Source organism: Macrobrachium nipponense, chromosome 40 (assembly GCF_015104395.2).
Source record: "Macrobrachium nipponense isolate FS-2020 chromosome 40, ASM1510439v2, whole genome shotgun sequence".
Lineage (NCBI taxonomy): Eukaryota > Metazoa > Arthropoda > Malacostraca > Decapoda > Palaemonidae > Macrobrachium > Macrobrachium nipponense.
In genome coordinates, this window is record NC_061101.1 from 37,848,498 (window position 1) to 37,874,279 (window position 25,782).

Consider the following 25,782-nt stretch of genomic DNA (forward strand, 5'->3'; position numbering starts at 1 on the left):
GCCTTCCCAGAATGGGGAAACAGAGCCTTAGAAGTCCCAGATAGAGACTTCTCAGGGCTGGGGGAGACTACGTTCTTTACCTTCTTCTTCCTTGGCAGGGGAGCTTGGAAGATGAACAGGAGGCAGCAACAGACGCTGATGACACCTTACGTTTCTTCTTGGACTTCTTTTTTGCCAGCTTTTCTCAGAATGGCAGTCAGATCCTCCACCCAAGGTGACACTGAAGTAGCTGCCGAAGCAACAGGCACAGATGCCAATACTGCGACAGCACTCTCATAATCAGGGACTGGTACAGCAGCAGGCATAGGCTGGAACACTACAGGAGGGAGGTACAATGGGGATGGTACCTGAGAGGATGTTCAACATAAGTTGCAGCGGGAGACAAAACAGCATAACCTGGAGGAGGAGGAGGCAGAAATAGATCTGTCTTTGATGTATGTGGCCCAGATGTCATCACGACCGAAGGTGTTATGGTGGTGTAACATGTTGAGTGTACACCCTATGTGGTGGGGCCACATACCCAACTACAAATACAGTTGTCGTCCCCACTGTAGATCCATGTGTCACTGGGGTAGACAAAATGTCATTAGCCCCCAGTGCAAAGGAATACCTGGTAGTTCCAGCTTCAGCCATGCCTGCTGCAAATCCCCAACTGCGGAGGCCACCACACCTGAGGGAGCAAAAGTCGGGTTAGTGGAAGAAGTCTCTCCCTGCCTCGAGGGGGAATGATCCCCTCTGAGCAAGCAGAGGCTCCTGAGTACAATTTCAAGTTGGCAGCCCTAACCCCCCCCCCCCCCTTCTACGCTTAACGAATCGATTACAGAAGCAGAGGGAGAAATTCCCCCTGAAGTGGAAACAGCAAGTCAGGAAAGCTTGCGAAAAGGGAGAAGGGATGACGAAGGATTGACCACCAAAGGAGTCATTGGGGCCATATAACCCTCAGCTGAAGCCTTGGAAGCCATCCCAAGAGATTGCATCCTCCCCTCATACCTTCCCCACTGTTCTGCTGAGCAGGAGATGAAAGTATTGCAGGGATTTGATCTGTCACACTCACACCTCAGCACTTCGCACACAGGGTGAGAGGATCTACTTCCACTCGTGAGCGGAAGCTACCACTCTCTAACCAAACCCCATCCCACCAGGACAAATACACAAGAGAATGGGGGCCGCTTAGGCTTATGCGAGTCCTGGGTTTGCAAGTTGCTATAAAAAATCAAACAAAAATGCACACACAACATTCACAAAACAAGGAAAGATCTCGCAAAAAGGAGTAGAAAAATCTCATTACGACAACAATGGGGCAGAGCCAAAGCATGTTTGTTCACCACAGCAGCCGAAAGCATTAACTGCTCAACTACCTTGTTAAATCTTCAACAGCCGAATTCCACCCTACGCGGAAGGTAATTCCTAATGTAAAGACCAAGGTTTTGTATAGTGTAGGAACAAATGTATATTTATGAAATGTATGAAATGTAACAATTTCTATGTAAAAACAATAGGTGTTCAACTACGTTAAAAACTGGTCATTTTCTCTCACAACCAGTAGTGCTGAAACAAGTTTAACTTCATAACACCATTTTTGAAAGTTCCTTCTCAAGGAAAGTACTGTAGATATCAGAAATATGGAATTCAAGAAAAGGTCCTAAACCAATTTATTTTTTTCAAGTTTAAATACAGCAGTTACTTATATGACACTGAGCATATGAAATATCCAGTCGGAATTAATAAAATAATGTTCAAGTATAGATTAAACAAAGTTGTGGTACTGTTTATGTACTAATTTTATTACTCCATCTTTGATACAGATATGTTAACGAGACTTCTCTACTATTTGTGTTACAGGTATGGCCAATCATGTAATTCAGTGTCAACGTACAGATACCAAAAATAGGAGAGTATACAAAAACTGGTTTGTCATCGCTCTGTCAGGAGTGTCATGTGGTGGTAAAACTACCATTGCAGAGAAACTCCTAAAGGATGTTCCAGCAAGTAGGATTCATCTTAGTCAGGATGAATACATTCTTCCAAATGATTATAAAGGTCATTTGAAGGCCCCTGAACCTCTTACTGGATACAATAAGGATACACTTAACAGCATTGATATGAACAAAATGATGTCTGATATTAATTACATAATGTTGAATGATCCAGCAGATATTGAGGTAAGCAGTTCACTACATTCTCGTGACAGGAAGGAAGTTATTGGTTCAGCTGTAAAGTCGCCAAGACCACCATTTCATGGATTTTTAGGAGAAAACTCATTATCTCCAGTACTGATACTTGATGGCTTTCTTTTGTTAAATCATTCTGATATACCTCCACTATGTGATAAGATGTATTTTATAACTCTCACAAAAGAGGAATGTTGGGAAAGGCGCAAAAGACGTACCTTTGTGTCGCCCGGCATGGATGCTGAAAGTTACTTTGAATTTTGTATGTGGCCAAAATATTTAGAACACTTCCAGGAAATGTGCAGTCTTGTTAAGAATATAGATTTCATTGATGGGTCTGACCCTTTGGAAGATACTTACAAACATATTTTCAAAGACATATTGGGTAGTTTAGTTTGAACTATTATTTTTTTTCATCAGCAGCACATTCCATTAACTGAATAGACAATATTTTCTATAGTTGAAGTTTTTTATATAAAAAATTTTCATTAAAAATTTTTTTTTTTACAAAATTCAAGTGTATATTATGTTAAAAAAAAATTTAAAAACACATTGGGTTAATTCTGTAATTTCCTAATCCTTCATGGTGTAAATAAATACAGAATGTTGAATTGGCAACCCACTTGTCCAAAGCCTTGGGAGTTTTTCAACTACCCCAAAAGTATTGAACGTGCAAGTCTGGTGTAAAATGACTTTTCTTCTCTACCAGATCATAACCTAAGGTTTAACTATATTGCTGACAAAAAGTTGTCTGGGAGAGGGATATTTTGGTTGTAATGTGGTAGTTATTGCAGGTGTATCTAATTTTAAAACTGAAAATATCACTATCTTAGTCTTGTTAGTGTTACAACCTAAGTTTCTCTACATTAAGTGATCATTTTCCTATCAAGTGTCCAGATGTTTTTCTGCTCTACTACAGTCAATTTGGCCAGTTGCAAATATGCATAAATTGGGAGCATTTGTAAAATTGCACTTAAGGTCAAGTTCTGTGAAGAACTCTTACACACTTCTTCAGTGTTTTAGTCAGTATACATGTTCTTTACATTAACAAGCATTATTATTTCAATTTTGTTTTCATCCAAGAGCATGTGGAGGGAATAGCAAAGTACTGTAAATTATGCAGCAAAACAATATTACTAGGCTATAAAGGAGTTAAGTAAAATGCATTCTTCCTAAAAGGTTACATATATTGAGGAACATAAATACGTTTGTATACATAACTGTGGTGTATGTGCCTATAATAAGAAATGCCAAATATGTCTACAACACCAATGCTTTAAGCTTTAGGGTCCCAAGTGTACAAAAAGCTAGGGTACAAACATTATCTCATACACTCAAGGGTCTAGAGCAAGACTTCCAGGATTCCTCTAGCCATCACTAGCAATTAAGAGCAATTTTTATTTTTACAATTTGGACTATGCGCAAGGCTACAAAGTTCATTGTATTAATGGCTTACTTCTATTTAGCACTTCTTACAAAACTGGTTTGTTTTGGTATCACAGCACATTAAGACCGAAAATACTGTGCAAGCTCCTTTTTTTTGTATAAAATTCTTCTTTACAAAGACCATATAATTCACTATCAGCACTTCCAAAACTTTCTTTCAAAAGTCCTTGTGCCTTACTTGGAATTTTGATTATACGGCACCAGGTCCTCTATAATTTTGGTGTCGTATATGTCTTGGGGTCTTACAAACTGCCAAGCATAGTCTACATGAGGTCCTTGTATGAATGAATTTCTCGAGTCGTGGACACCTCAAAAGGTTACTCTGACCCAATTCACAGTTGTGCTTGGTCTTCCTGACTTCGGTAACATGTTTTCTACTTCTACTTCAGACCTATTTTCAAAATGATTTTCAGCCCTACAATTCAGTTTCATCAATGCTTGTACAGGGTAGAAGAGATGACTATTTCCAATAACAGTTCCAAGCCAGGTGGTGTTTCAGGTCAAAAACCTCAGATAGGTTATGGACTTGGCCATGAGCATCCTATCACAAAAAGCGGTGGGAGTCTGTCTTCCCTCTGGTATCAAAGAGAACCTATAGATTGAGTATTTTCATTATTACAAAATAACTTCCTGTGTAAAAACTATCAAAATGTTCTAGATGCCTTATTAAAATCTAGGAATGTACAAACTAATAGTACAATAAGTGTTTAAAAAAGAAGAAATAAAAATTTCATTGTCATGGAACATTACAGGTATAGCTAACTCATTTCCCATGATAATACTGTTATTAAAACTCATTCAACTCAGAATAATCCTAAAAGCTATCTTCATGCCACACAGAAAATTTGACTACCAGTTCAAACCTTCAACTTGTCTGGCAATATCTAAGGTTTATACAGTTCTGTATATAAATCTGGTCATGTTCATATAAGAAAATGAGCAGTTTGGTTAAAACTACTAAAACATCTGCTGAGACCAAAAAAATCTACAAATGAGTGGCTGGTAACAGTTCAAACAGCAAGGTAAAGGTGGTCTCAGTAAAGCTAATTTTTATTAATTGCTGCTCAATTCAACTGAACAACTGCAAATGACACACCCTTCCATTTAGTCTTATGTCCTTTACTGTTTGAACTCTCCCATACATGAAGGTAAGAACGAGCTCCTTTCTGATAGTGGCCATCGAAATGTTAACGACTATGTCGGCACAGGGAGGTGCTGTGTTCCACGCTAACAAGATCTATACAAAGTGTATCAAGCAAAAAAGCTTTCAAACAACATTTATCACATATATTACAAATAGATTTGGTTCGACTGCGCATTCAACAACGTACTTAAGTTTAATATCTCTACTTTTTCTCTTCTTCTTTTTCTTTTTCTTCTGTCTTGTTGTCTTTCTTGTTTTCTTTTTCTCCTTCCTTCTCATCCTTTTGAGCCTTCTCTTTTTCAGAATCATCCTTTTCTTTTTCATCCTTCTTGTCTTCCTCAGTCTTTTCAGTCTTCTCAGTTTTTTCCTCTTTTTCTTCAGCAGGTTCTTCCTCCTTGGGTGGTGGTTTTGGTAGATGAGAATTCAAGTCAAGATTGGAGCACATTTCATCCCAATCTGGGAAAGCACGCTCTTTCACCCTGTTGCAGAACTCAACAAGGTTGTTGCAGTTTTCACTCATCCAATCACGCAGTGAATAACTAACTTCTTTGTCCATGAACGCAACTTGAGCGAGGTTAGCAAATGCAACCACATCCAACTGCAAAAAATTAATCAATAAAAAGGTTAACAATTAAAGCATTAATACCATGCATTTTTTTTTTTGGCAGCAAAGTTGTTCTAAAGCTTCTAGTAAACAAAAATCACCTTTGAATACACACCTCATAATGAGACACTTTCCTGTTTTGGTTACAAATAAAAATACTACATGAACTATTAAGTCATAGATAAAATTTTCAATATTCAAAACTGATCTACCTACATCATCAACAATGTAATAATGAAGTACTTATGTAGCATTGTTAAGCTATGGACATTTAAAAAATGTCATTGATAAGAAATGCTGGTACAAAAAACTAGAAAAACTTTTGGTTACAAATAAAAATACTACATGAACTATTAAGTCATATAGAGATAAAATTTTCAATATTCAAAACTGATCTACCTACATCATCAACTATGTAATAATGAAGTACTTAAGTAGCATTGTTAAGCTATGGACATTTAAAAAGATAAGAAATGCTGGTACAAAAAACCACAAAAAATTTTCTTACCGTCGTGGGAGCATCTCCAAAGAAGAAAGGTTTATCACCTAAGAGGTCTGAAAGAACCATCAGGTCATTGTGGCCAAATTCTTCTATTTCTTCAGGCTTGTGAACACCAATACCATGAGCACGGACCTTCTTGGCAGCCTGTGCATTAGAACAAGCAGTTAAAAACAATTCCTACTAGAGCTCTCCTTAATTTCATAATTAATCCCATATATAAACAAATATAACATTTTCAAATTATACTTAAACTACCCTACATATAGTAAATTTAAACACAGACTGGGCAGTAACACTAAGTGGAGGAAGCAAAAGCAGGCAAAAATACACTGGGGAGAAGGGAGGGCAGCAAGGCAGACAGGCTGAAGCTTACCCTCCGGAACTTTAGCTTGAAGATGAATTCAAGGACTGGCTTTGGCCACTTCTTTTCAGTTATCTGCTGCAAGTCCATCTTGTAGGCGCCCAGCATGCCAGCGGGGTTCTTTGTGCGCCAGGACTTAACCACCCTACAAGAAAAAGACACCCATGCAACATGCTGGTTTGTTCATGGCTGTTATTGCCAAGTGAAAACTATTTTACTAAAACATGGAACAGCTGCAAGAACTTGGACTTGAATTTTTTCTCAAACTAATTAAAAAAAAAGGAAAAAAGCCCAAGATTTGCAAGCTGTTAAGTCAACAGGGAAACTCTGTCCACTAATGACTGGCCATGAATGTGCGAAACACGCCACGGGGGGATTCCTGCAGGTTGGCTGCCTGTACAAGGACACTAATGGTGGAAGTGATATGAACAGCAGTGACAGGAACAACAGCAGCAGCAGCAGCAGCAGCAAAGAGAAAAAAAAGCAGTAGTTACTGGTTACTAAGCAAGTTAGTGCTAAGCTACAGGTTGAGGAAACAAAAAAAAAAAAAAAAAAAAAAAAATTAACACATGAAGAATACAGTAATACACAATTGTGGTTTTGGAAGACCAAAGCAATTGTGCAGTTACTATAGCCTTATAGAGATGAGTGTTGACCACTTTTGTTGAGCGCTGACCTGACGGAAACGCAGCTTGAAGGCAAAGTTGAGGACAGCATTTGGGATACGTGTGTTGAGTGCTTGCTGGAGATTGAGCTTGGCTGCCCTTACCCATTCACCGGGGCATCGGCACCGCCACCATTTCACAACCCTTTGTGAAAAACACCCAATTACCTATTTACCATGAATGCTAAAGATGCAACTCATTAGTTTCATTAGTACAGATTGAGATCAATACAAGAGTACAGAATAAATTTAGTTCATGCAAATCTCCTACATATATTAGTTAAGAGAGCAAAGCCAGTGTTAAAATTCCCATTTTGAAGACGTGCTAATTGAGTAGGAAAAGTTGAACATTTGAATATTATGGAAAACATTTTCCCAAAGGGGTCACTGCACCAGTCGAGTCAAAATGCCTTTTAGCAACACCCACCGCTTTTAATTTACGTTTAAAGAGGAAGTTTAGAATCACTGCAGGTAAAGCTCGCTGGATCACCTGCTTCAAATCCAAATTATATCCTTGAATACATAAATCTGGGTTGTTGCACATGGTAGACTTCACCACCCTGAAAATGTTAAAAAATAGGGTTCCATGCCAAAACCTGGGTTAAAAGGCCACAACCATAAAGAAGGCACTCCAAGTAACGGAAAAAAAAATGATTTACAACTATATAACCATGCACTAAAAAGCTTGAATGAAATATAAACTAGGTCTTGATGATGGAAAATACTAACAAGCGAGACCCTTAAAACCCTAGAAAAATTCTTATGGTCAGAATTTTTTTAAACATATTAGAATATCTACATGAAAATCTAACAGTATGATATTCATCCTAAGGTTAGCCATTAGAGGAGGGGGAGGAGGAGAAGTGGCACAGTGGGCGTGGTGGGTGGTGTGGCAGCAGCAGGCAGCATCCTCGGCTTTCCCAACCCTCCTAAGTGTCTCCCTCCACCTCCAGCTAGGGGTTGTAGCTCTGCCAGACTGTGGCCAGACAGGATCAATAGCAACCAACTACACCCTCCCGCTGCCTTCCCTCCCACTTCATACTACACAACTACCTACAAATAATCTCCTAATTATACTTCATCATGAGTTGTATGCCACAGATTACAAGATTTGTGTACGTTTTTTTATTTTGGAGGATCGTGGAGCAGTTTATATTCAATATCAAGAAGCTCAACATTCTACCCATACATTCACTATCTGCTTTTCGTTGCATTCTTTATAAACTTCTACTGACGCACTGACGTCACCAAAACATTACTGGCATCTTCCCCCAAGAGACAAGCTCTAGAATGGATACGTGATCGAGTGAAGGGTTGGCAGGTGGTGCAACAGGCCACAGGTGGTTCAACAAGTTAACAACAAACTCTTCCTCCAGAGTTGGAAAAAATCTTTTAAATAATACTAGTTTGACTAAATGAAAACTTTCTTTAATGGTCCAAGTCACAGCACAGTCAACACATCTAAAACATGTTCAATTTACTTCGGATGCTGCATTTTATAGTTACCCGGAGTCTGAGTCTACTCTGTCCGGTGCATTCATATACCCACAATCAATACTTGCGAGCTGCCGCTGCTGCTGCTGCGCTGCTGCTGGTACGCCAGCGCTCTTCCTCCCTCGACCATCGTGGCTCTCAGACGAACCGATATTTACGCATTTTTGTCAATGCTTTTTACATTTGGCTTTGACAATTTCTGGCGCATACGCACATACAGCTCCAAAAATGAGTTAAAATGCAGAAGTCTTTCATTTTAGTTTTGTCAAAATGCTTAATTGAACCGCAATCTAACAAATGGAAAATACTAAACTAGACTGATTCCATTTATTTATACTTTCATAATATTTAGTTTGTTGGCTACTAACCTTTTAAATTACATTTAAAATACAATTCGAAGCTAAAATCCAGCGGCCAAAGAAAATTAAAAGTTAAAAAATCTATGAAGAGGCAGTTTTTTCTTCATTAAGACCACTTATTGCCATTTCCTCCGTCCCCCAATCCCATCTCCCCTCCCCATCACCTCTCTCTCTCTCTCTCTCTCTCTCTCTCTCTCTCTCTCTCTCTCTCTCTCTCTCTCAGCTGCCTCTTTACGCTTGTGTTGCCAATTCATGCGGCTACCCCTTTTTTCCCCTTTGGCTTCCCCATATTCCAGATACTCATTCCCTCATTCACCGAATTTAGAGGAAGAAATGGTTTTGCTTTCCATTTACGGAAAAAATGAACAAAATTCATTATCATATAACTCGAAGCATCAACAAGCGTCATCAGCCAGATGGACTTCGGAACAGAAATATGCTCGGCTTGTACTTTGGCCAATGCCTCAGGCAACATGGAACACTGCGCGCACAGGATACGCCCTACGTACACCCTGTAATTCGGGTGAACATTGCATGGACAACTGTGACCCTTACCAGTTAAGCTATTAGGGTTCAAAATGGCTTAAAAACGAATAGCACCGATGGTCCGTGTAAGGGACTAGGGCAGAATAGAGACGAAGAGAGAGAATGGGGGTATGAGGGTGGTGGAGGACTGGGAAATTCAAGGGCTGTTTACGTACGCACAGATCAACGACCTACAGAACCTTAACTCGTGCGAAGGTAACTTAAGCAATAGTACCGTATACAGAATCTATCGGCAAGATTACTGTAAACAATGTTTATATATTTAGCATAGAAGCTAAATCAGCGAAACTACAATGTGGTCAGAGAGTAGAGTACAGTGTGGGGGGGGAGGGGGAGAAGGCGTCTAACAGCAGTGAGCGCGTCGGTCTGCTGTGGCGGTAACCTAATATGAGGGATGCGCTACCTACCCCCAAGGAAATTCATTCGAGAATTCTTAAAAGGTCTCTTCTGCGATCAAGAAATCAAACACCAGGGCTATTTTAATATACCACCAATTCCTGATAGTTTCTCCCATAACTAAGTAAATGTCCAGAAACCATTAACCGGCAATAAAATTAAAGGTAGAAAAAAAAAAAAAAAGAGACTGCCTTGGAGACAAAAACCTTCATACAAGCGGAATACAATACCCTCAAAGAAAAACCCCTCCCGTCCATCTCGCCCCAGCTTAAGATCACCACAGACCACACGACTCATATTCCCAACACCAGGGCCACATCATCCTCCTCCTACGGAAAACCTAGTTGGCTTAACAGCCAGACTTGGTAACTTAAAATACGGACACTAATAATTAAGTTATAAAATTTCGCAAACCGCTTAGTAAAAACAGAACCAAAAGCAGCTATTCGAGTTTAACAAAACTTCATGCCTTCAAGTTCTCATCAGCGTACATTTTAAATGAAACTCGTGCTCGATGTCTAACTGCTTCTGTTGCACGTCCGATTTTGTACCTACTGACGAGTACATGTATTGTTTCTAATAAGTAATTTCCTAGCAAGATCCTCATTACGATGGCTCAAAGAGTAACAAGTTCAAAGTTGCTCTTCCTTATCGTTAACTAGTTTTTCCCTCTCTAAAACAGCGAACAACTGTGCGAACTTTAATTTCCAAACCTAAATAAATTGAAACGGCCCATTAATAGGTGCTTCATGCTAGATATTTCACTCACTGGCAAGATATTTTTCTATAAATTATTTCAAATTTGAAAACATTTAAAATATTTTTTAAGGTCCGCTGCCAAATACTGTTTATAAAAAACATGGTAGTTGGTAAAATGCCTGCTGTTGTAACTATTTATTACAAGTCAATATCGCATTGTTGCATATATGCAGTTGCTATAACTTAACCATCAATAGCAAAAAATAAACAACCTGGCTCTAAATGAGCTTTTATTAAAAAGCGTCCAAAATGCTCTGACTCCGAATGAGCTCATAGTTCCCCGTCTGACAAAGGAACAGACACAGAGCACTGTCGGCAACACATGTCGTTGAAGGGGGTGGGGGTGGGGGGGGGGTGGTGGGGGGGGGGGGGGGGGGGGGGGGGGGGGGGGGGGGGGGGGGGAGAAAGACTAGCTGGGATGATTTTGGGATTTGGGGTGTAGTGGTGGCGTGGGTGGTGGGGAGTTTAAAGGAGCTCTGAAGGGAGCCGAGTGACCAGGAACAACGGCTTGGGGTGAACTGGGATGAGGGAAGATCTATTCGGTGAAAATGAAATGTTACGGATTGGAAATAAAGCAGAATTTCCAAAGGTTTAACATCAAGAGTAAGAGTATTTCAATGCTTTAAAACAGTCGCAGCCAGAATGCACATTGACATGAGCAAAGTTAAAATCGAATATTGTTAACTAAATGTAAACGATATTATACGAACAAATGTTCACGAATATATACAATAACATCATGCGGACGTAAAAGCCAAGATGTATGAATCTAATTCTAGCATTGTTAAAAAAGCGAAATTCTCGGTTACCATCTGCAAACATACTTCTTAAATTACTAATTACATCAGCATTCTAAATCATGCTTAGGCATCCGCACATTGATTGCCTAAAACAAATCTACTAGCTAATGAAAAGGACGAATCAAACTGCTCACTTTCAAAATACACTTTCAACTAGAGGCCTACCACACCATCATTGGCTCAACGGTCCACTAACCCGCATCAAGCTAAAGTGGGCGTGTGGGATTGTCAGGGAAGGGGTAGGTACCACGCAGGAGCAAGCTGACAGCGAGTGTCCTGCACTCCACATGACAAATAATAAAGGCACCTGTTACGTTCGTTACACTCCAAATACTACAAAAGTCACCAGCGACCAAGATTTGAATATCACGAGTCAGTCAAGACGTCCCACCACTACAAATACTAATCAGGGAAAGAAAAAGTTTGGGATGTAATATTCATGTGATTGAAAAAAAAATCACTGTATAACGTGTTTACTTATAAGTATTTACATTTTATTTTACTCAACACTCGAGTACTTTCAGGCCCTAGAATGCTGAGTAAAACAAAATGTAAATACTTACAAGTAAACACGTTATACACCGATTTTGTGGGTTTCTTTTTCAATCTTCAGAAGAAAACTGAAAGGAGTTTTTGTTTGGTTCATTCATGCGATTACTCAAGTTCCCAACAGCAGCAGCAAGACTACTACAGTATTATACTATCCTATAAAGCGCAACATAATGCAATAACAGTTCACAAAAATTAATTATCTAAGATTAAGAGGGCCATGGGTAAACGCAGCGCTCCCGAACCACCTTGTTGCTTCGCCGGTGGATTAAATGCATTCACTCCCCTCGCGGGGGGGGGGGGGGTGAAGCCATTATTAGGGGTGCAGTGGCATCATTTTAATACCAAGCATTTGTAGACCATCAATATTCCGCTTCCTTGATAACTTGGATTCACGAGACATTGGTATTCTGATTGTTTTTCTTATATTCATTCATATGTAATACTTTGGACCTTTCGTGGACCATGGCCATTTTTTTTTTTTTTTTTTTTTTTTTTTTATCTAAAAGACTTTACCTGCATATGTACACAAAAAATTGATCCATCATGATACATCATCGCCACGAAGCGGCTTTCACTAAGTTTTTGTAATTTCTGGCTCGGCAAATAAAAAAAATCTAATGGCCATTTTTATTTTCGCTTCAATCTGTTGTAAGGGATGTGAAATCTTACTTCCCCTTCATCCAATCCAGTGTTTCTTTCAAGTCGAAAAAGATTTTAAACCAAAGCTCATCGGCCGTACCTTTCAAAGACAATCCACATACGCACAAAGCAATAAACATTCGGCAGTACATAATCAGGCAACATCCATGTAATAATCAATGGGTAGAGATTCACACACCCGTATTATGGATATATATCCTTGGTTTAACACAACAATGGCATCCCAACACCGGATTCACGCCTCTTCAAGTTTTAGAAATGCGGCATATGACGAGACTAAGGAACCACCTGTTTGCCTGAATACATGAGAGAAATCTTCCACCCTTAACCTATAAGTAAACCACTTAGGTGAAACAATTCTTGGGTAAAACTGTTGTTAAATGGTATTATATCGACCGGCCATGTATTAAAAACTACACGCAGTTACACACACACAAAACTGCAATATCAAGCGCCGGCAAGGGAAAATAATGTAGTGCTCAACAGAACATTTCCTTCGAGTGATCACGCCGTGAAGGAAAAGGGGTAGCCGGGGTGCCAACTGCAGCCCATCCCTGCCACCACCATATGTACTAGTAGTAATCCTGTCTGTATAACACAGACAGTCTGTGTCTGTGACTCACTATCAGATGTGAGCCGACTAACTGAATAATCGCCGGGAGATTCACTTACTCACGCACGCACACACGATAAATCCCATCTCTACCCCCCTACCCCACCCACCATTCTCCAAACGCAGACCCAGCAGTTGGTCTCGTCCTCTGCACTCAACAATGCTACGTTCAAAAGTGCATGTTTATAGACTTCACACATGAAACGTGGGGTATAAAGAAACCAAAACTTATTAATGCTTTTCTGTCAATGAGATCAGTGATGTGCATTAACAGATTTCTACTCACCTGCGAAAACGCCGTCCCAATGTCACCGAGGGGCATAGCCTGCTCATCCAACTGTCTAGCAACTGTAATGATACTGAAATTCTCAAGCTCCCCCAGATATCCCAACCTTCCCCGCCTGGAGTTAGACACTAAAACATCGAAATTCAACATAGGTTACATTTATCTAATAATGTGCAAAACTCCTCTATTGTGGAGATTTGCAGCTTCTGTCATCCAGCAGGCACTGTATCGCATCTACTATTCCATTCAGTCAACCACAGCTCTCCAAACCCCAACCCTCCCTATTGTACGACTGAAACCCATTTCTCTCCCAATAAAATTCATCGCTCAGTGACTAACCCCCACAACCCCAACAACAACAACAAAAAAAAGCCCCTTTCTCCTCTCCTGTACATGCCACCCCAGGACACACTCCCTCAGACCCACTGAGCGCGCCAGCCTTGTACATTCCAAACGAGCACCCACAAAAACCCTTCCACCCAACAAGCATCTTAAGGACTGCCGCTGCCATATCACTCGGGAGTTCCACAACTAGTCTCTGGACAGATATTCCCGGACTTTTCTTTATGAACCATCCTACATGAATAACCATCCCACCGGAATAAAGACCCAAGCCGCGCCAATGACAAAAATGATTATGAAACACTAAACAAAATTAACAATGAACAAGAGTGGTTGTCCTGCATAATCACACCAATTACTTTAGTTACAAAAACCAAAATATTATGGTTAAACTTACAAGGCAACATTCCCAATGACTGGAAATGCTACTAAATATATTTGCAAGATACAATTTGTTCCAATTCGATACTTGCCAGGAAAGTAACAAGCAAAGACTTTCAAAACAAAGCCCATTAGCTACTACCGAATAGGCGATAATTTGAATAAAGCTCAGACTTCAATGGCGTTGATCAAGTTCCGGGCATTGAACGACTAACTGAACTTCATCCTGTCCTACAAGACTGAAAACTACAAGGTCATCCACGGAGGTACACAATTTCGATGAGAAAATCGCATCGAAATACTGTCAAGCAGACTATTCTTAAAACTTACTATCTCAATAACCCATCTCAGCTGCAAAAGCATTCAATAAGCACAGTGGGGGGGGGGGGGGAGCTGCTTTATTAAATTATTCCCGTACATCTAATCTATTCCTGGAATCTTGAAAATACTCAAACCCAAGCGGACAACTTTTAAGGTGCTACAGTAACGAGCAAATCGATTTGTGCATTAAGAACATTGTTTCGTTCAGTAAGCGTTTCAGGAAAATTCCAGCAACCCAATTCAATACTAAGTGATGCAACTTGGCTTTCAAGTTCCTAGCAGTTTATGCACTTAGGATTTGAAGCTTCATGCTGCAAGGCAGATGTCTAGACATTAACACTGGGAATCACAAGAATTACATAGATAATGGATGTTCATACAGTTCACTGTATATTAGGTCAAAATACCTCGTTGCATCTCCCAACCTTATTTTAACAGTTTAAAACAATTTTGAAAAAAAGGAAGTGGAAATAAAAGGCAGGCGAGTTTGTCTAATGGTAGAAGCGAACAGAGAGCGTTAACCACAGGCACAGCAATTACTCTCCTGACCCACATTACACCCTCCCCTTAATTCTTCAGCTCTTCCTCCCGTTCCAGGGTTCACTGCGTCACCCACATTACAAAGAACGTAACCTTGCGGAACTCCTTACCAACACTCATAGTTTACCTCACAAGACATTGGTGATGATGAGAAGTTTCCATATTACAGCAGTAACTAATACTGTTTCAATATTATAGCAGTAAATAATAAAAACACTTATTTTAATCCACCACAAAGTAAAGGCTTACATAATTTCCTATAAGATTATGGAGAATGACAACTTTAGTTAGGACTGAGTCCATTATGCCATGTCAACGTGACTACTATTATTTCAACTTATAAAGTTTAACATGACTGATGAAAAATACCCTAAAAATAAAGCTGCTGGTATGATCCATGAATTCATGAAAATTAATCAAACTTCACAGCTCGAGTATAATTTTGGGTCCATCAATAAATGTAAATTTAATCAAAAATTCCCATTTTTGCATCGTCAAAGTTTGCATAAAAATATTAATGTATAAAAAAACCTTAGTGCACCAATTAATTTTTGAGTGTAACTAACCGGCTATTTCTGATAACTTCCAATACCGGGTTGAAGTTCCTTATCTCTCGCCCTTCTCAAATTCTCAGACACCGGCGGTCCAATTCTTAAAGCAGCAGCTTTCAACTCCACATTCAATTTCTTCAAGGTTAAAACTAAAACACAAAATTACCAGCACCCCCTCCCCCTCGCGTAATCCCTTGTTAACATATCCTGCATTCCAGCTCATGCACAACTAACTGGGCTTTTATGAAAATGACCAAAATTACCCTTAAAAAAATTGTAATTTTTCTTGAATTGGATTTCCCAATACAAAGAATAACATCTAAATGATACTTCACGTCACTTGCGTTCTGAGAGAGAGAGAGAGAGAGAGAGAGAGAGAGAGAGAGAGAGAGAGAGAGAGAGAGAGAGAGAGAGAGAGAGAGAGACTTATTTCAACAAAACAAATTAGAATGAAAGGGCACGCGTTCAATTCGGTATACAGTATTAACCCAGTAAAATATTAACTGCTGGGCCAAAAGACAACTCCTCGGGTACATTAAATTGAGAGCCAGAGAGAAATACAGGTGTGGATATTTACCTTTGCTGGGGAGTCGGGAGACCAACCCCCCTTCATTATCCAGCCATCCACACTAACACCCCTCCCCAAACACAACTTCTTCAGACTCAAGTTACCAACGTGAACCAAGGCATAAAACCTGACGTCTGCCCTCCCACAAGGAACTCCTATTACTTGCACCGCTGCCACACAGGTGACATTACGGATTCAACAGTTCGAATTGACACCACATTTCCATAAACGCCCAAAACGGAACACAAAATTAGACGATTGGAGTCTCACTGATTTCCCGGTTAAATATGTTCCTACAATAACCAAAATAGTACTTACAACAGCTATTTTTTTGTATAACCAACCTGGTCCCCAATCTGCTCCAGTACTAATCGACCTAATTAAACAACCATTCACGGAACTGCAGTGCATCCAGCTCCTACCTATCTGAATAAAACTAATCCCAAAAGTGCACCCTTCAGTTCATCAGGACTTCCAACATTCAGCTTTCTGTCAGTTACTATCAACAAATTTACACGTAAAAAAAAATTAATTTCCAAAAAGAAACTATCTAAATGGGCCAGACCAATACTAAAGGAAACTTGATATGAGAGAGAGAGAGAGAGAGAGAGAGAGAGAGAGAGAGAGAGAGAGAGAGAGAGAGAGAGAGGTGGGGGGAGGGGGTTTCCATGGTGACCAGCCAATTCTCCCTCTAACACCAAACCCTCCACCATGCACCTCCCTCCGTCAAAATACATCCATTTAAAGGGGTGAAGGCCATACGCCACCATTCCTTTGGTCTGTTTATTTCAGGTTTCGATCGCCTGACATCTTAATCGAATAGTAGCGCATATTTCCCATTCTATACAAGTATTTTACTCCAACCGGTAAAAAATAAGTCGCACAAAAAGTGAAATTTAATTTCCTCTTATAACAGACATGGAAATCACGAAATGATTTACTTATATATACCTAATTAAGATGTGAACTTTGCTACGTGAAAACACTGGAACATCAAAGTGAAGAGTCTAGTGTTTGGAACATAAATGTGCTTTTAAAACTATGAAAACATATCTAATATAAAATCCAAATATATTCTAGATAAAAATTCAATTATAAAAACCTTATCCTCTGGGAACGAAACATGAATACATAATCTTGCAAATATTAGTACTCACCAAGCAAAGTGATTTTCTATCATTGAAATGGTAGCGTGAGCTACATTGCGCTGTTCGGGAGTAAGACCTGAATCCAGATCTTGGTTGTACCGGGAACCCAACTCCTTAATAATAATAGCGGAATCTGCGATTTCTTCTCCGTTGACTTCGACGAAAGGAAGTTGGCCCTTCTTGCTCTTGTACTTCATCTTATGGTCTACATTCTGTAAAGAAAAGAAATAAATATCAATAATGACAGTTTAAGTAAACTTGAAAAGTCACACTGAAAACAAATTGGATGCATGCCATAACTTGAATGCTTGGGTATCAATGTAGTCTGGCAATTAATCATTTTGGAATCAAAACTGCCAACTGGCACTGTCTTAAAACCGACCACCAACCCCCCACCCCCCACCCAAAACACAGAGAGAGAGAGAGAGAGAGAGGAGAGAGAGAGAGAGAGAGAGAAGAGAGAGAGAGAGAGAGAGAGAGAGAGAGAGAGAGCGCAATTTACATTTAAAAACATTTTCTGGAGCTCTCCGTCCATCCTACATAGTATTATGCAAGATTCCATGCAACAATTACCTTAGCAAACTTTACGCACTATAAGGAGAAAGAGAAAAGGCAACTGCTCAATGGCTGAAAATTTCCTTCCACACACCGTCGTAGAACATTTAAACATTATCTTTGATAACCTTTTGAAATTTAGAATGCAACCACTTCATGTCACAAGTACGTCGACATCTTCCAAATCCGCACCGATGATGCAATAAAACCCAGACCTCTATACAAGGCCATAGAGAAATACTCTAATCGTGCATTATTAGGCAAGGAGACAAATACCTGACGCCTGATCACGTTTGGAGCTGCGGCCTTCCACTCTGACTTGTGCGAAACGTCAAATTCTCTGGCCAGAAGTCAACCTGTTGCTTTTCCTTAAGATAAGACACGAAACTCAGAAAATGGGAGCATGGCCGTGAACAATCGAGTTCGTTATAAACCACACCCTATGGAAAATTTTAAATTTCCAAAATAAACTTTCCATACAGCTTGTCGTCTCTTACGGAAATTACAGAACAGGAGAAAATGACAACAAAACTTTCCCAGACGGTATTAGGTAAAACAGCCAGCTCTTCCGATATTAACTACTCCAAATACACGATAAAATATCTTCACGAATAACATTTTCCGGTTAACAACCTTACTTCCCCTAAAGTACGAAAGACTGAATAAATTAATAACTTCTTCATGCCCCTATTACTTTGCGGTGTTCATTGAAACATCACGGGACGACGTCGCGTGACCAAAGCAAAGGCAATATCAATTATTACAAATCTCAACGATGGGCAAATTTGTGATCATTCTTTTCCGGGTTACTGCAATGTCACGGTCACTTCTCGTATTCTAGTAACCAATTCAAAGATGATTTCAACGGACAAAGGACATTTTATCTAAGGTATGCACAATTACTTAACATACATGGAAATTAACCAATACTTTCGAAATACCACAGCAAGTAACTTTAAGAATGAATGCTTTCATAAAACAAAATCCAGTTCCTTCGATTATTGAGATGACAGCAATCAGCAACGCCCAGTACTAAAAGCAAAAAGACTACCTCACTAATCACTGATAAGCTAAAGAAATGAAATGAACAGATTAGACCACTCATATTTCAGCAGCTATCGACTAATATGTAGATAAGCAAAGAAGCAACTCTGGAGAGGGAGCTCGGGTTGGGTGCTAGGGGCGGCAGCATCCCGGCGCAGACGTGTACCACGAGTCTTTGTGTGAAAGCCCCCGTCTGCTTGTGCCCACCCCCACCCCACCCTTGGCCCCAGACATCAAGGTTCACCCCACCCACGGAGGAAAAGAGGGGAGAGAAGACCATGAGAGCAAGAGCAGAGGATATAAAACGGGACAACTGTCAAGGATGATGTAGACATTTTGCTCAAATATACAAAATTGTAGACTGAATATTCGCGACTGAAGACCATAATGACGAGGTAAATATCGCTTCACAAATCAACAAGGTAATTTCAAGTACAAGCATTAAAACTTTCTATGTTCCCTTATGCACAACTAGAGGAGGAAGCTGTGCAATAAGTAACAAGGCAGTATCGATACAAAGCCTAAAAGAATGAAGTGAAACACGGAAAGGAGACTAAGTATGAAGTATTGAGGGAAGAAAGAGGGGAAGCAAGTTGGGGATGGGGGGGTGGGGTGGGAGAGCACGGAGGGACAAACACGTTTGGATCAATATACGCACGTGCACGGGATGCCGCCGCGTGACCCAATACACATTTCTCACTTTCCCAGCCTTACACTTAGCCGCGTATGTCCTTACACGCCATTTGTATAATGCACTTCTCACATTTTAAACGAGAATATCCTTCAATTAGTCATTACTAAATCTGTTGCTAGGTCAAACTCCAATCCCAAACTAAGTTTTCTCCGATTGCCGTAAAACCTCAGATCGTTATGTAGAACCAGAAAGGAGAAGTAGTGAGAGAATTTAATGATGGTTCTCCTCTTCATCGCCGTCTGAAACAAGGGACCATCTGGATGGAGCGCGTCTATTCCACCAGTAAAAGCGAGAGGCCTCCAGCGACTGAGGGGCGCTGGGGAACAAAGGACCAACTCCCCTTCCAATCCTTCTACCTCTGTGCAACACATTCCACAAGCATAAAATAACACACTAAAATTATGAACAAGGTAATCCAAGCATTTGCTAAGATAGTTCAAGCCTTATAAGGAAACTCATTCTGGGTCTTGCTAATGGTCACAACTAGGAGGAAACTGGCACTACACTACAGTACTTGAAACCTTACTTGGTCCTCATTGAAAATAAGACTCATTTAAAACAAATGCATGGTTATCAACCAGCGTCCGTGCGGAATCAAGACAAAAGTAATATAAGTAAGCACTGATTTCAGTCGTGAACAGTAATCTCCAATGTAAAACAATTAACATTTGTCACTAAGCGCGCGAAGAAAGTTCATGCAATATAGTAATTCCACAACAAGGCCGTCTACCTAGTGGTCAAGTAAATTCCTTTCTACTTAACGAAACATGAAAATTTTGGCAGAGTAAGGAAGTAGAGCCCATTAACCAGAATACATCACAAAAACCCAAGGACAACGCTCCCGAGTTCTTGCAAGTTATCAACAGCTAAACTTAAAAATAAAAATTCGCCATATATACTTAATTACCATCCATGTCAATTATTTCAAAATAACAACAGGAACGATTATAAAAATAGTAAACATTCCAGGAATGATTACTCAAATTTCAAATAAAAGTTGCTTATGAAAAAGAGATTGGGAAAGTTTATATAAAAAAAAATGTAAAACCCAAGTGCCTCCCCCTAGCTCAAGCTTGTAATGGATGGATGGACTGAAATGCAGGATGAATTAATATATAACCAAGTTCTAAGAGTAAATAAAAAATAAAAAAAAAAGGGGGGGGGGGCATTAGCTTCTTTCAGTTATGAGTTATATTCCATGTCTAATCATTTACGACCTTCAATTTTAACTGAACTGATTGAAACAGGGAACGTAATCCTTCTTTTGAAAAACCGCAGTTTTCTTTCTATTAAGCTAAATTACCCTAACAATTTATTCACGACCTACTCTACGTGTACATTCAGCTAAAATATGCTGAAATAAAAGTCTGATAGGGACCAATCATACGTCGTCTTCCACACATCCTTAAAATATATTATATGTTGGAGTAAGGTGGTCTACTCAAAACCCTAAGGTATTCCCAGCACCCATCCAACAGCAAGGTTTGAACTCCACTTCCCTCCTCATTTCCCCGTCCAAAGGTAAACGTAAAACCCAGAGATCACTGACAGAGGTTGCATTATTTATTTAACAACCCAACCTTCTCAGTCACAAAATCAATGTTCCGACGCCTCTCTGACGCGGTGGCGGTTCCCACAGGGAGGGACACTGAAGCGAACCCCTCAACCTACAGGTAGGTCTCGTTCCTGCTCCACCTCACCTTCTACAATATTGTAAAAACTGAACTGGTCTTAAAAGAGGTATTTGGAACTGGCCGGTAAAGCCTCCAAAACCTTCAGTCTTCTAAGGAGTCTAACAAAACTGATATTCCGATGAGATTATCATGCAGGCAACCTTTATTTGGGTAGAGCTTTTATGGAAACTATCAAGCTTTTAACGTACTAGGCCTAAGCGCCATATACTGTAGAGTTAAACACATCTGGCGACAAATTGCACTCCAAGTCAAGATGTATGGATATGTAACCAAGCTAGCAATCATCTTGGTAGGTCAATGGGTGATGCTTGGCCGGGAGGGTGAAACAGGTTCAACCGAAAGAGCCATTTAACTTTTAAGCAGACCATTATCGCTTGTATAATAGGGACTATCAAAATAACCCCTTCAAGGGAAGCTCGGACACTGAACTCTGGTGTTGACAATCTGATTTGTGGTTACATTTTAGATAAGTGTTCACATACCCGCTATGGAACAACCATCTTACGACTCGCCAAATTTAATCTGTAAATTTTAACTACTTCGTTACCCCCCCTCCCCACTTCTTTAATTTCCACATACCCTGACTACAATGATGACCCACGTGGAATACGATCTATACAGCTACTGTACATCAGAAACTGGCAAACACAAAACTACTAAACTAAATAGTTTTCAAACAACTTTTCTGAAACACTTAGGAAAAAATTCATACTGATCACATTCAATATGATGGTTCGAACACAAATTAAATAAAGGTCTAGACACAGGCAGGGAAAAATCCAACTGGTTACATCTTATCATCGATGTTCTACTGCATGACAATCTGCACTGTTAATCCAATGACGAATAAACGCATAAAATTAATCTACGACTAGGGTTACCACAGTAGCTACGAGCTTACCAAAAATTAAACCAATCAACCTCAATCATGTTCAATCATTTATGAAAACTAAGATATTCAAATGCTATTTTTGGCCTAAAAAACTAACAATCCTCAAGAAATATCAAATGAAATAAGACATCCAACATGCCTATATACAGCGATGTACCAAAAATCCTGAACTATAAACATCTCGCTTGACACAGGCACTAGACGCACCCAGTTCGAATGACACCACTAAGTCCCGGCGTAATAGCAGCAGTTTTCAACAGGAAATACGAAAAGGGGATGGGGCTTATTCGGAAAATAAGTGGAACCAACAGCTGATAGCTTTGTTGCTCTTCACGCATCATGAGTTGACTCATTTCCCTTCTAAAACAGCCTTGGGCTCCATACATGCCTATTCATTTCCGGTATGGGAAATAAGAGCACAATATTTCTGACACGCAACGAAGATCAAACTACAATAAGTGTCTTAGCTGAACTTTAGAGATGAAATGTAACTATTACTCTGGTGAGCAGTCAACACGAAACTAACGTGCAGTGGAGACTATAAAAATTGACGCTAGGTTGGGGGAATCAAGCAGCTCTTCGTGAGTTCTTCTAGTGCTAGAGTAACCTTAGTAAATCAAATACTAATTTGAGCAGATAAAATATCAAACCTCCATCCCTTGCCATCTATTTATAAATATATATATATTATATACTAATCTATATATATATAGATATATATATATATATATATATATATATATATATATATATATAAAACACAGTGACATTATAAACTTCAAGTAACGTCTAGGATAAATCGCAATTCCTTAAACATGGTTCTAAACATCTTGAGTTCAACAGTCACGGTTTCGAGGAATGGAAATAACTAAACACCAAGTCGAGGAAACGTAGGCAACGGCACCAGGAGCAAACGTGAGCAAATGACAGGTTCACAGATGGGCGTCCCACCGGAACTTCCGGTTTACCCATCACCAGAATCTACGAAGGTGGGGGCTGGGGGTGGGGGGAGGGGAAAATGAGGCGGGGAGATGGTGAAGTTGCGACCGCGGGGGTGGAGGCGGAGGGGTAACGGAAAAGAGGAGAGGGGGATGGGGGGAGCATGGCCGATAAGCAATATCGAAGGAGCATGAACAGCTACTTATAATTATTATCAGCATTCTCGAAGCTATAGATTGCCGAAGGTGAAGTCAACAGAATATGCAATACTTCATTATAAGCCTTTCCCAGCGAGTAGCAGCGCATTCGTTCAATACGATAAAAAATGCACTTCAGATCTTTCCAATTAAATTTCATTTTTGCTTTCACTATCATATCAACTCCAATCCTGCGAGCACATTAAAAAAAATGACATTAAACTTTAAACGAATTCGAGTTCTCGGCCCATACCAACCCGAAAGCGTGTTGGGAGAGGAGGCCTCTTGGGGACAATGATCCCATACAAGTCTTGTCAGCCATCTTTCATCGCCCTCCTTTTACTTCTCCCTAACACGGCAGTTAAGAGGCCTATGGCCATTAGGTTAGAGGGCAGCCATGAGGCCTAAAGCTTTTACTAAACGAATAGTTATAAAATACATATGTGTATAAATTTGTTTGAAGGAAATGTCTAGTTTGTAAAAAATGTATTTATATTTACCTTTTTATATATATATATTATATTAATATATAGATATATTATATATAACCTTCAGGAATTAACATCAAACTTGCCACGGCGTCAGAATTTCAATACGTAATGAAGGGTTGGTTACCACTTCCGGTGAGAGAGAGAGAGAGAGAGAGAGAGAGAGAGAGAGAGAGAGAGAGAGAGAGAGAGAGAGAGAGATTCAAACCCCCCAAAAAGAAACTGCTAACAATTCAACTTGGATAACCTATGAAACCATAAAAACCTGAAGGGCCATCCAAAAGTTATGAACCAAATATGTAGGAAATCGTATACTGCCTAGTATAAAGTTCAAGACATTAACCAAGCACCTTCAAATGAAGAAATATTAGTAAAATATCTAAACTCAAAATGCCGTCACGACTAAATTTGTTCCAACAAACTGAACAGAGAGAAACCCTATACTTACACAGGACACAAGCAGAAACCGTAGACTTTCATTTAAGCAAGGGGCCCGTGACCACTGTTGATAACAGAAGTTTACTAAAGCAAATATCTTCGATGAAAGTGAACAAACGTGGCTCATACATTAAACTAATTTGACCTGTACTTAACCACCACTTTAAATTTTCAATTTCGCTAAAAACTAGTCGTAGCTTAGTCATACATACCTCAAACATGTTTGGTTATACTAATACGAAGGTAACGTTCAAACTGTCTACAGATTGAGAAATTAACTGCACGAATCTTCATTTGCTTTGAGACAATGGCTTTTAAACTTCAAACCATAAAACTCGATTGCCATCAAGCCTGGACTGCAATTAAATTTAGCGGTTATCCTACCGGTATGTTTTGCTATCCTACCGGTAGGTTTTATTTTGTTATTCCTAAAAAAGGAAAAAAAACGCATGCAAAGTTAACAGAATGGCCTAAGCTTCCCCATGAGAAAAGCGAACTCAGAAATACAAAATAAAACGCTCTCACAAACCAGCTCTGGAAAAACGGTTCAGATAAAAATTACGTAGGTAAAAAGATCAGCCAAACACCATCACACCTTTCTAACAATCCAACGAACAGTAAACGGGTTTTCTGAAATTGCCGGGTCCTCCCAAGCCCGGACTACGACATGCGCAGAAACGGGTGCCTTCACACAAAGCAAATTCCTTGCTCGGTCACCCAGGTATTTCGAGGTAATAGGACCTCTCCATCCAAAAATCAAGAATAACTAATTCAAGTATAGCATAATTACCAGGATAGATATACTGCGACCTGAAAATAATAGGCTAATTTAGAACAAAGTACCGAAAACTGCGTCTAGTCTGTAAGGGATTAACTATTAACTTTCGATGTTCAATTAATGCATAAGTCTCCCTAAAATTATTGTAAACAGAAATTCTTAATAAATAAATACGAACAACCCATCTCTGCCACTTTTTAAATTAAAAACTTCAAACAAGCGGCCAAGTCGCTCGACGGCCCACTTCAACCACAGGCGATCGCCAAGCCTAACCAAAGCTTTGCTCTGGAGAGAAGTTTACAAAAATCAATGCTGTTCCCTATCAAATTGAATAGGCTAAACTAAGCATATACAAGTTCCTACACAATAAAATAATACCAGAGGCCTAGGTGCAGCCTACTCACCTCATATTTAATACCGGCCAGTCTTAGCCAAGTCTCAACCTTTAAACAATAAGGCGAGAGTGAAGGCAGAACCGGTGTCCTGGTAAATTGATATAAATAAACCACATCCTTCTCGAAATCTTGCTTGTGAACAGCTGGCTTAGGCGGAGGTGCCTCTTTCTTCGGTTTGGCGTCCTTTTTCTCGTCTTCTTTCTTCTCTTTATCAGCCTTTTCAGCTTTGTCGTCAGCCTTTTCTTCGGTGTTTTCTGCCTCTTCTTTCTTTACTTCCTCTTTCACTTCTTCCTTCTTCTCCTCGGTCTGCTCAGCAGGTTTAGTTTCAGTTTCTGTCGTCATGATTAGCGAATATAAAACCAAGCCAAAACGTAAAGTACAAGTTACAACGGCTAAAACTTATACAAGCGACGATGTTAACGCGACCGCTCCTGTCACACAACTGGCCGCTTCAACCACG

General features: G+C 39.7%; 2 protein-coding genes across 4 annotated transcripts in view; one reads left to right on the plus strand and one right to left on the minus strand.

Moving 5' to 3' along the window:
* Nucleotides 1-3,735, plus strand: part of LOC135212095 (nicotinamide riboside kinase 1-like) — a 113,288-nt gene extending 109,553 nt beyond the window's left edge. The window contains exon 2 of the mRNA XM_064245475.1: nucleotides 1,843-3,735. Coding sequence (XP_064101545.1) covers nucleotides 1,845-2,570 — 726 coding nt within the window. The 5' untranslated portion in view covers nucleotides 1,843-1,844 and the 3' untranslated portion in view covers nucleotides 2,571-3,735. The remainder of the gene's footprint in view (nucleotides 1-1,842) is intronic.
* On the minus strand, nucleotides 3,338-25,782 carry LOC135212094 (failed axon connections-like). 3 transcript variants are annotated; one of them, XM_064245471.1, is made up of 5 exons: nucleotides 25,332-25,782; nucleotides 17,218-17,420; nucleotides 6,241-6,373; nucleotides 5,874-6,011; nucleotides 3,338-5,359 (listed from the first exon to the last, which is right to left on the minus strand). In XM_064245471.1, the coding sequence occupies exons 1-5, from the start codon at nucleotides 25,662-25,664 to the stop codon at nucleotides 4,964-4,966; spliced, it is 1,203 nt and encodes a 400-aa protein (XP_064101541.1). In that variant the 5' UTR covers nucleotides 25,665-25,782; the 3' UTR covers nucleotides 3,338-4,963. The 3 variants fall into 3 exon arrangements, with proteins under 3 accessions (XP_064101541.1, XP_064101544.1, XP_064101543.1); XM_064245474.1 differs by lacking the exon at nucleotides 6,241-6,373 and adding an exon at nucleotides 6,905-7,037; XM_064245473.1 differs by lacking the exon at nucleotides 6,241-6,373 and adding an exon at nucleotides 7,320-7,452.